Below are 10,429 nucleotides of genomic sequence, written 5' to 3'. Positions count from 1 at the left end.
GCTGATCCAGGGGATCCTGGGCTGATCCAGGGGATCCTAGGCTGATCCAGGGATCCTGAGCTGATCCAGGGGATCCTAGGCTGAGCCACGGATCCTGAGCTGATCCAGGTTTTTTTCCCTCGCAGTCTCCATCAGTTGTTCCGGAGCAGGCCTGCATCAGCCAGCGCTTCCTTCAGGGCACCATCATTGCCCTGGTCATCATCATGGCATTCAGGTGAGATCCTGGGCTTCTCCATGGGCTCCCTCCAGCTCATCCATGAGGTGTGCAGCAAGGGGCTCTGGATCCATGGCTTCTTCCAGAGAATCCTGGAATGCTTTGGGTTGGAAGAGACCTTCAAGTTTATCTGGCTCCAACCCTCTGCCATGAGCTGGGAAATTCCACTATCCCAGYTTGTTCCAACCTGATCTTGAGCACYTCTAGGGAYGGGGCCTCCATCTGTCACGGGCTGGGATCCCTTGGAAGCGGATTGATCCCATGCTATATCCCTGCTCCATGCCCTTGCTCAGCCTGTCCCTCTCTCTTTTCCAGCGTGGTGTCCATGTCCACGCTCTACGTGCTGAGCCTGCGCAGCGAGGAGGATCTTGTGGACATCGATGGGTGGGTATTTCGGGAATCACTGGGATCAGGTCACCTGGGAGAGGCTGGAGCATGGAAACTGGGATTGCTGAGCACAATTCCAGAGCTGCAAATCCAGCCAAGCACAGCCACACATCCCAGTCTGACAGCGGTTGAATTATCGGGATTGAGAAGTGAGGAATAGAGAAGGAAAAGGGAATATCCTGTTAGGATGTGCTGAATGTTCCTTGGATGCCTACAGCTGGACTAATCCAGCCTCATCCCACCGGTGCAGCGGGGCTGGATCAGTTTTGGGAGCTCGTGTTACCTGATAATGAGTCTCTTTTCCCCCCTCTTTTACCCTCTCCCGTTTTTCTCCCTTCTCTTCTTCAACCTCTCATCCAACCCATTGTCCTTCCACTTTGTGTTTAATTTCCTCATTCCCTCATTCCATATCCTCTTTCATTCCCTTTCCTCCTGCTCATCTTCCCMCATTCCTGTTCTCCCTGTCTCCCTGCACTATCCTGTAGCTCCTTTGCTGTGCCCACTGCCTGTCTCCTGGCCCTCTTTCGGCACGGGGGTCCCGGAATTCCGGTCGCTCTGTGTCCACGGTATGTGACTTTTTCATTATTCCCTTAATTAATTCCTTCATCCCTTCTCTTAATTCCTCTTATTTTCTTTTCTGCCATCTGCACTGTGAATGACAAAGAAACTGAAGCAAAATTGAAAACATGGAAAGGGATGTGGAGCTTCAAGTGGGATTCCAGGAGGAGGGACTATGGGCATCATCAGGGAGGGGAAATTAGGATTAGGAAATGGAAAAATCTATTAATTAAAGGTTAGATAAAGAAATTGCATCCTGAAGGGAGAGCAGGAGGAAGATAAAGCCATGTAGGGAAAAGGGATGATGCAGTGGAGGAATATGAGGGATAAGAGTTGGAGTTTGACAGGGATGAAGGTGAAGCTCCAGAGGCTTGTGCCCACATTCCTTTCAGGAGACTGGCATTGAGTCTCTTCTTACCTAGAAAAGGAATGCCTCTAATAAGATAAATCTTGCAGATGATAAAGTTTTTTAATTCCTCTAAATGAGTGAAGCTCCTTTAACCCCAGAGAAATCAGGGACACGGAAACATGGACACAGGTGTCCAGAAGTGCTCCTTGTGCTGCAGACGTGGGAGAAAGATTTCCTCCTTTTCCCATCTCCCTTTCCCCCAGGAGATGCCTGTGATGTCCTCAGCTCAGGTCTTGGCTAGCTGCAATGAAACACCTGGAATTCCATGGGATGAATTTTGGGGGGACTATGAGTGTTTCTAAAGAACAAAAATCTTCAAGGGATAAGGGGCACATTCCTTAGGGAATGGTGAGAACTTGGAGCCTGTTGATTCCCAAGCACCTAAATCCACCCAGGAGATCGCTGCTGGGAGTCAAATCCACCACGTACTCCCTGCTCCAGGATGTTCCAGGAGCATTGCTGGCATCCTCTGGACCAGCTGAGACTTTTCCCTGCCGGACATGGAACTGCCACACAATATTCAGTGGAATTTCTGAGCTCTCCTTGCTGCCTTTCTCYCACCTTTCCCAGATCACTCTGTTCTCCTCCACATCTCCCTTTGCTCCATGGCCCTCTTCCCATTATCCTGCTGCAGCCACTTCTCTCCCCACCTACAAGTGACCCTGTTGTCCCCATCCAGGAGGTTTCCAGCATCTTTTCCTGCATTCCAGGTCAAGCCAGAACATCGACAAGACGCAGACAGTGCGATCCACGGCCACATCCAGTGGAGCTGGGGGCAGGACCCCGCCGGAGCACGGTGAGTGATGSCTGGGGATGGCTCTGGGTTCATGGAAGGGTGCAGGACACCGGTTGCTGCTCCTGTTCCATCTCTTGACTCATTCCCTGTGTYCCTGCAGTCCCAGAAGATACACATGGAGTAGCCCTCGGCATTCCCAGTCGCAGTGTGCTGGCCTGTTTCAGYCCTCCCTGTTTCTCCACCTGCTGCTCCACTGTTCCCACTGATGTCTCCACCGTTGTCCCCTYGGAGAGCAGCCCTGCCCACGCCACCAACCGGACAGATGAGGGCCAGCCCAGATTCCCAGAAATGCCAGGACATCTCCAAGGTTTGTGTCACCTTGTGTCCCCTGCCCTGTCTTACACCTGTTCCTTGTGAGAAGGTCTCCTCAGTCTTCCCTTCTCCAGGATGACCAATTCCAGCATCCTCTCGCTTCTGGATCTTTCCTCATCCTCATTCCACTCCTTTGGAAGCTCTTTAATAGCTSATAGCCTTACATAAACATATATATATTCCCTTTTGTCCTTGTATCTATCCTTTATATCCTTATAAATATCTTTTACATCCTTCTCTGTCCATGTGGCACAATTTGGATCCTGTTGCCAGGGGGACAACAAGGATTTGGAGCTTCCCACGTTGCCACCACCAAGTCATGGGAAGCTTCTTGACGTCTGACCTTGTTTCCTCCTCATTCCATCACCAGTTCTGTCTGGACAGAGGGAATGGAAGCACAGAATCCTGGAATAGTTTGGATCAGAAGGGACCTTAAAGCTCATCCAGTCCCACCCCCTGCTATGGGGAGGGACACTTTTCCACTAGCCCAGGTTGCTCCAAGCGCCATCCAGCCTGTTCTGGAACACTTCCAGGGATCCAGGGGCAGCCACAACTTCTCTGGGCAACCTGGGAAGCACCAGCCTCCCCCTGTCTCACAGCACAACCTTCTCTCCCATTTTTCYGCAGACCAAAGCCAGCCCTCCCTTCTGCCGGTGACAAATATCAAAGCCAAATCCAGGGGCATCACTGGGAAATCCAGCTCCTACACCAAGTGGCCAAAGACTCCTGACAGGTCTCAGAGCTTCGGCAGCCCCAATGCCAGCCCCTCCTCCCCCTTCTCCCACATCCAGGGCAAATCCAAGTACGTCTCCAACCTCTCGCTCTCCCGCAGCAGCTCCCGGCAGCAGCGCAGCCTCCGGCAGCCGGTGAGCGAGCGGCCCCGCGTGGAGCCTGGCACGGATGGTAGGTGCATCCCATCTTCTTCCCCTCCCAGCCTACTCCCTYGGGATTTTCCCTTTGCTGTTCCTGAACACCCCATTCTCCCTTCTGGCAGGGCCAAGCCCGGTGCTGCAATCCATCCGGATCCTGGAGATCAACCTGGCCATCCATTCCCAGTACTGTGCTGCTGCCGACGCCTGCAGGTGAGCAGGAAGGGTGGGCTGGTGGCACTTGGGTGGTAGCAGCACTGTGGGAGCAGCAAATGGGAAAATCYTGGTGTTTTTCCAAGATATTCTTGAGTGTTTTCTGTTGTTGGCTTGTGCCGCTCCGTGGGAAGAGGAGCTGGTGCTCCCAGCCTCCCCTCAGGGGTTGTGTTTGGTGATGGGCTTGTCCTTGGAATATTTGGGAAGTTCTCCCTTCTGAATTCTCAGCCTGCCGGGATTTTGGGTTCTGTCCCGGCCTTCCCACAGTCTGGTCACAGATAGTGACATCTAATGCTCYTTCTGTGTTCCCAGGAGTGGGAATTTCAGCTACCGCATCCCCGTGAGCCAGCAGACAGCCGTGAACACCAACCTGACCCTGGAGATGAAGTGAGTGCATGTGGATCGTGTTCTTGGGGTGCCCCTGGGTTGGTTAATGTGGCCACAGTGTCTCCACAAGGAAGGGACAGATGTTCCCCTTTCCAGACTCTCACAGTGTCCTCCCTTCCCAGCTCCTCCTCTGCTGTGTCCATCTCCCTCTGTGGCCTCATCTCCAGTGATCCCTGCCAGGATGCTGTGAGCAGGAACAGCTCCACCRACTCCACGGATGCACAGGTAGGGCGAAGGGAATGGCTCACAAAATACACATGGAATCATTGGGGTTGGAAAAGTCCTGCCATTCTCCCAGCACTGCCAAGACCACCGTGTCTCCAAGTGCAACATCCACATGGTTTTTAAATCCCTTCAGGAATGGAGACTCCACGGCTGTCTGTGATGAAATACTCAACTTAAACCTCCCCTGGCACTGCTTGGTGCCATTTCCTCTCATCCTGTCCCTTGTTCCCTGGGTGCAGAGCTGATCCCCCACCGCCTGCCCCCTGCTGTCAGGGAGTTGTGCAGAACCAGAAGGCTCCCCTGAGCTCCTTTGCTCCAGGGTGAGCCCCACCCAGTTCCCAGAGCCCTTCCCCATCCCATTTGTGCTCCATGGGGTCACTTGACAGCACTGTGGATTTCCTCACCGAGCCAACCTGGAGACTATCCCCCAAGCTCATCCCTGACCTCATCCCAGCTGTCCCCTTTCTTTCCCCAGGACATCACMCACCACTGGCCTCTGGTGATGCTGTCTTTCCGGGAGTTTTCCTACCACTTCCGAGTGGCGCAGCCGGTGAGTGCCCACAGCTTATCCAGGGACGTGAGGAAAGGTGGGATCAGGACWGCTTTAGCAGTCATGTGGCAGCAAAAGTGTCTCAGACTCCTGTGGGTGSTGGGAGGACAGTGTTTCTCTGCCCCAGCCTGTAATCCAGGCAGAATTCCCCCCTTGGAGTCGCACCTAAGTTGCTTTTCCCATTCCCAGGGCCGAGCCGACTGCAGCACTTCCCCGGAGCAGCTGGGACACCTCTTCACTGACTATTACTTCCAGTTCTAYTGGCTCTGTGAGTGAGTTCCAGCAGCACCAGTGCCCTCTGCTTGGAGTCGGGAGGGGGACTGGTGCCACTGGGAGCCTCCCGAATTCCCTGCTCCGCTGGGTCCCAGCCCCACCTCATCCCCGTGTCCTGCGGTGACTCTGGAGCAGGAGTGGTGCTGGCTGGAGACCCTGAAGCTCAGCACACACAGGACCTGAAAGCCACCAGCAGCCCTGTGGTGGCTCCTGGGGGGACCTCACACCGATTCCCAGCATCCCACATCCTTCTCCTTCCCTTCTGGGGATGTTTGTGTCCACTTTTCCCTCCCCTTCCAACACTGGATTTGGAAGCAGCACACTGGACTGAGTGTGGAAGGCTCTGCCACATCCCAGAGGGATGCTTCTTCCGTGGACAGGAGCCCCATCCCAGTGCTCCCATGTGTCCCACATCAGTTCTTCACAACACTGGAATTTTTTCAACACTGGAGCCCTTTCCAAGAGCCAGACATTGGAGTTTGGCCTGGAAAGGAAGGCTGTGCCTGGACCTACTGGAAGTCATACACTGGAGTTGCTGTTCCTTCTGCTTGGCCCAGGGCCACTTCCCACAGACTTCCCAGAGACTCCCAGACCTATCAGTGGACACATTCCTTTGGGAACAACCAGAGAAAAGAGCAGCTTCGACGTCATTCCCCCTCCTCTTTGTGCTCTTAAATCCCCTCCCCATGTGGGATATCCAGGTCTGGATGGGTAAAACCCCCACTCGAGCTGCTGCCAAGGCCATGCCACAGCTGGGGACACTTATCCCCAAGCCAGAGGTGACAAATGACCGGGACTGTCCTGCATTCAGTGTGGTGGGATCCATTTTTATCCACTTGGAGTGGTGTGTGCGGAGCTGCCTGGTTGGCTCTGGAGCCAGTGCCAACCTCTGGCCAGATGTGCAGCACTGGCAAAGCCTGGAGCGCCCTGCRAAGCAAGGCTGAGTCCCTGGGAACACCAGGATCTGTGTCCAGGCTGCATCTCTGCCTCAGGAGAGGGTGCTGTTCTCCCAGAAAGAGGGATGGCAGCAGCTGCAGGCTGTCCCTGCCCTCASAGAGAGTTGTGCTGGGGGAATTTGGGATATTTTACTGTTACAAGTCTTTAACTTGGTATACTACTGAATTCTTGTGGGGTTTAAGCWGTAAAAAAAATGGGAATTTCCTTCTAGCCCCATTGAGTCACRTGTGTCCCGTGGGAATGCCAAGTGGCTTCCTGTGCTTCCTCCTCCCCATCCTGCTCTGGCCCCTTGTGCTACATCCTGGAGGCTCAACCACCTCCAGGTTATTCCAAGATGGATTTCCCCGAGGAAACGGCGAGATGGGGGCAGGCCACATGGGGAGTAGTTTTAGAAAAATAAAGATGGGTTTCATCCAAGTAAAATGATGGTTCCTGGGCACATCTCCCATCATCCCCCTMCTGAGCTTATCCCAGCAAAGCAGCCCTAAAATTCCTGGTGATGTCACTTGGATTTGGCATCTGCCTCCAAAAACTGTTTGTAGGGAGGTTTCAAGGCCTAGCAGGAGCCTAAAATCCACTGAATCCTGAGAAGCAGGGAATAGTGGGCAAGCAGGGAATTCTGACCAGCCAAGCAGTCAGAAAACCCAGTTTTGGGAAGCTCAGTGGGACAACAGGATGCCTTAAGTCTTGGGAATACCTGTGCAGGCAGGTGGGGTCTGTACTCAGCAGGATTCTCTGTTTCTCTCTGAAATTGGGAAGGAAACACTTGGTTGTAGCTCAGCACTCTTCCCTKAGTGTGTTTCCTGGTTTTAAACTGAGAAGTGACTTCCTTGGCAGGTAGGTGTGTTGTCCCCTTGGCAATCAGTGGCCCAGGCTGGCACATCCTTCCTCAGATTAGTGATGCCAAGCTGGAATAAAAGTGCAACAGGGAATGTTGGGGGGCCAGAGCCTGCAATCACCCCMCCTCACCCAGCMAAGACCCCCCAGTACATCCCAGCTCACTCCTGAGGAAAGGAATCAATCAGTGGTGGCCCAGGAGGAGTTGGGATCTCTCASGTGTCCCAATGACACTCAGTATTTAGGGAGATTCCCAACAAACCAAGTGCCTGAGGRTTTGGAAACATCTCTAGTGCCTTTTTCCTTATGGAACAGCCCAAAGAACAGTATTTTMCCACATATATTCCCAAATGCTGCCTCAGAAACAGTGCCCTGGGTGATTTAACTGGGATGTGGCAATTTCTGGAGTGCCAAAGCCAGCCCTGCCCACACAGAGCTGGCAGCAATCCGTGGGATCAGGAGAAGACAGGGATTCAGGATGAAGTTTTTTGTGTCAATAGTACCTTATGTCTTAAAGTGGCACAGGTTGCCCAGAAAAGTTTTGGATGTTCCATCCTTGGAAGTGTTCCAGGCCAGGTTGGRTGGGTTTGAAGCTGTCTGGACCAATGGAAGGGAGTGGGACTGGATGGGTTTTAAGGTTCCTTCCCACCCAAACCATTCCAGGATTCCATAATAAAAATCATCCATCAGCTCTGCCCAGCAAGGCAGCAACGAGCTCCAGAGGGGTTCAGAATTATAACATGGAGTCATGGAATTGCTTCCAGGCCCGTGGAAACAGCTGTTTGCATGGATTCCCCGCCTCCAAACGCATCTCTGCCCCTTCCCTGTCCCCAATCAGTACCAAGAGAGTTCACAATCAGGCCTTTCCCTGCGTGGGATGGAGGGAATCCTGAGCCAACCTCTCCAGCTCAGGAAATCCCTCCCTGTGCAGCCGCAAAGAGACATTCCTGGCAGGACGACAAAAGGGTGGAAACGAGCCTCTTTGGGAGTTGTTTCAAAAGCAAATTCCCAACTCTTCTGTCCTACTGATGGAGCTTAAAGCCTGTAAATAGAGACTATGGCACCACTGGAAGAATTAAGGAAAAAACCACCACGTAAAGCACTAATTTTGTTGGTTTTAAATGTTGCTGCCACAGCTTTAATCACTGTATTTTGCCAGCCAGTTTGTAGAGTTGCATTTGTAGCAGGTTATTATYGATTCCTGGTTTTTATTTGTGGGGAACAAGTGTGGTTTCCCTCTTTTCTTCCTGATTTATATTTATATTTTGCTGAATTTGAGGGCTGAGTCTTCAGATTCCCCAGATTTGTTTCGTTTTGTTTTGTTTGGCTTATTTAGACTTTGTTTTATGCTGGAGGTAAATGTGCCCATATGAATAAAATATATAAATACTGCTTTGTATCCAAGGATGGSTCCTGGTGTTTTCCTCCCTTCCAAGGGAATAATTCAGGTGAGTGACTGTAAAACTACCCACGGGATGAAGGAAATTCCAAGTCTTCAGTCAGTGGAAATTTCTGGATGTGTCCAGTCAGGATCATTTGGAATAGGCATAAAAAGAAGGGAAGGAGGGAAAAGAAATTAGGAAGAGAAAATAAAGGAAGAAGGAGATGAAGAAAGGAAAAGGAAGAAGGGAAAAGTTAAATGGAAAAAGGAAAATGAAAAACCAGAACAGAAGGACCAAGAGGAAGAAGAAAAGAAGGAAAAAAGGAGAAAGGAAGAAAAAAATAAAGGAAAAGAAAAACCTGCTGCTGACCTCTCATTACTCACATGTCAGATTCAGAAGGATGCAAGAGTCCACAGAAGGAAATATTCGTTCCCCAATACGAAATTGGGGCTTGAATTTGTGATTTGGAACTGGAATGATTTGAAAGTTGGGCTAAAATTCCAACCTGCTTCTTAAAGACCCAAAAATCTATTCCTTGTTTCTAGGCCAGGCAGTTAATTCAGGAATTAATGAAGGGCATATCCAGCACCACGAAACTCCTGCTTGGGAATGAGAACAGGCATAGCATTCCCAAAAAAAGGAGGAGGGGTCCGATGGCAAAGACTGAGGGATTAAAAGCGGGTTTAGGATAATTTTTCCACAGCCTGGCTGCAGCAGGACACAAAGTGACAGCACGACACRAGGTGGCACTGCAACACTTGTGACCACACACAGCACGGAAATCGGGGATAACACTGGGGATATCCCAAGGTCCCTGGATCTTGTGCCAATATTGATAAAAGGAAGCTCAGGGAATACTTTCTCACTCTCCACAAATCCCTGACAGAAGGTTGGTGCCAGGGAGGATTGGTCTCCCAGGGAACAAGYGACAGGACAAGAGGACACAGCCTCAAGCAGTGCCAGGGGAGGTTTAGGTTAGGCATTAGGAAAAATTCCTTCATGGAAAGGGTTTTAGAGCTCTGCACAGGCTCCAGTGGTGGAGTCYCCATCCCTGGAGGGATTTAGAAGCCTTGTGGATGTGATACTTGGGGACGTAGGTTAGCGGTGGCTTTGGCAGTGCTGGAGAAATGGTTGGACTGGATGATCCTAGAGGGATTTTCCAGCCTTAGAGCCCCCCATAATTCTACCCAAGCCATTTGCAAAAGGCAGGTATTAAAAAAAAAAAAAAAGACAGACCAGGAGTCCGCAGGCAGGTGTGTCACAGAGCCACTTTTAATCACGTACGGGACACTGCCTGTCGCAGACCACACCTGCTAAAGCCGTTTTCTCGTTGAAATATAAAAGAAATATAAAAAGATCTTCCCCGAACCCCCCATCCAGGCCCCCCGGCGGGTTCAGACATAGATCCCGACCCAGAGCAGCAGGAARAGGACGCCGAAACCCATGAAGAGCGAGGCCACTAGCGAGATCAGCAGCTCCTTGTAGATGTCCCGGGTGTACTTGGTGGATGTCACCTCGTAGCTGCCAGGCCGGGGTTAAGGTGACAACAGAGGCACAGCAAAGCGAGGGGACCCCCACCCGCTCCCCGGGCCCCGGGATTTAGGGCCATAACCCGGGATTAGGAGGCACAGCAATGGGACAGGACCCCCCGCCCGCTCCCCCGCGCTCAGCTGCGGGGATACACGAAGAACCAGGCGGTGAAGAACATTCCGATGGCCAGCAGCACGACGGTGAGGTGCGGGAACACGGCCGGGTTCACCGGACTCGTGTATCTGCTCATCGCCTCCAGCTCCTGCGGGGACACGGCGGCGCTCAGCGGGGCCGGGCCACCACAGGGTCAGGCCCCCTGTAGCCACCCCCGGTCCCCCCAACCTCCGTCCTTACCATGTCGCCGGTATCCGCTGAGACACGTCGGCTCCGCTGCCGCCGCCGCACGTCCGCCCCCTCCGCCGCCGGAAGTGGAAGTGAGGACGGGAACGAGGCGCGGCGAGCGCGAGCCGCTCCCCCATTGGCTGGCGGCAGCTCCCGGCGGGCTCGGCGGCGGAGCGCGGGAGCGGCGG

General features: G+C 52.6%; 2 protein-coding genes across 2 annotated transcripts in view; one reads left to right on the top strand and one right to left on the bottom strand.

Annotated features, from left to right (window-relative positions):
* MYRF (myelin regulatory factor) overlaps positions 1-8,407 on the top strand; it is a 44,668-nt gene extending 36,261 nt beyond the window's left edge. Inside the window, exons 17-27 of the mRNA XM_057377322.1 lie at positions 126-214; positions 530-598; positions 2,279-2,364; positions 2,465-2,671; positions 3,304-3,409; positions 3,509-3,579; positions 3,671-3,758; positions 4,071-4,145; positions 4,268-4,370; positions 4,846-4,920; positions 5,110-8,407. Of these exons, the coding sequence (XP_057233305.1) occupies positions 126-214; positions 530-598; positions 2,279-2,364; positions 2,465-2,671; positions 3,304-3,409; positions 3,509-3,579; positions 3,671-3,758; positions 4,071-4,145; positions 4,268-4,370; positions 4,846-4,920; positions 5,110-5,196 (1,056 nt within the window). The 3' untranslated portion in view covers positions 5,197-8,407. The remainder of the gene's footprint in view (positions 1-125; positions 215-529; positions 599-2,278; positions 2,365-2,464; positions 2,672-3,303; positions 3,410-3,508; positions 3,580-3,670; positions 3,759-4,070; positions 4,146-4,267; positions 4,371-4,845; positions 4,921-5,109) is intronic.
* A 1,218-nt stretch (positions 8,408-9,625) lies between these two features.
* On the bottom strand, positions 9,626-10,378 carry TMEM258 (transmembrane protein 258). Its single transcript, XM_057377336.1, is given in 4 exon segments — positions 9,626-9,890; positions 10,052-10,161; positions 10,254-10,312; positions 10,315-10,378. Coding segments are annotated over 4 exon segments (360 nt in total). The 3' UTR covers positions 9,626-9,763.
* Between the last annotated feature and the right edge of the window lie 51 nt (positions 10,379-10,429).

Source organism: Malurus melanocephalus, unplaced genomic scaffold, assembly GCF_030028575.1.
Source record: "Malurus melanocephalus ecotype Western Australia unplaced genomic scaffold, MMel_1.1 scaffold_310, whole genome shotgun sequence".
Taxonomy (NCBI): domain Eukaryota; kingdom Metazoa; phylum Chordata; class Aves; order Passeriformes; family Maluridae; genus Malurus; species Malurus melanocephalus.
The sequence above is the reverse complement of the archived record's forward strand: the minus strand, read 5'-3'. Positions and strand labels throughout refer to the sequence as shown.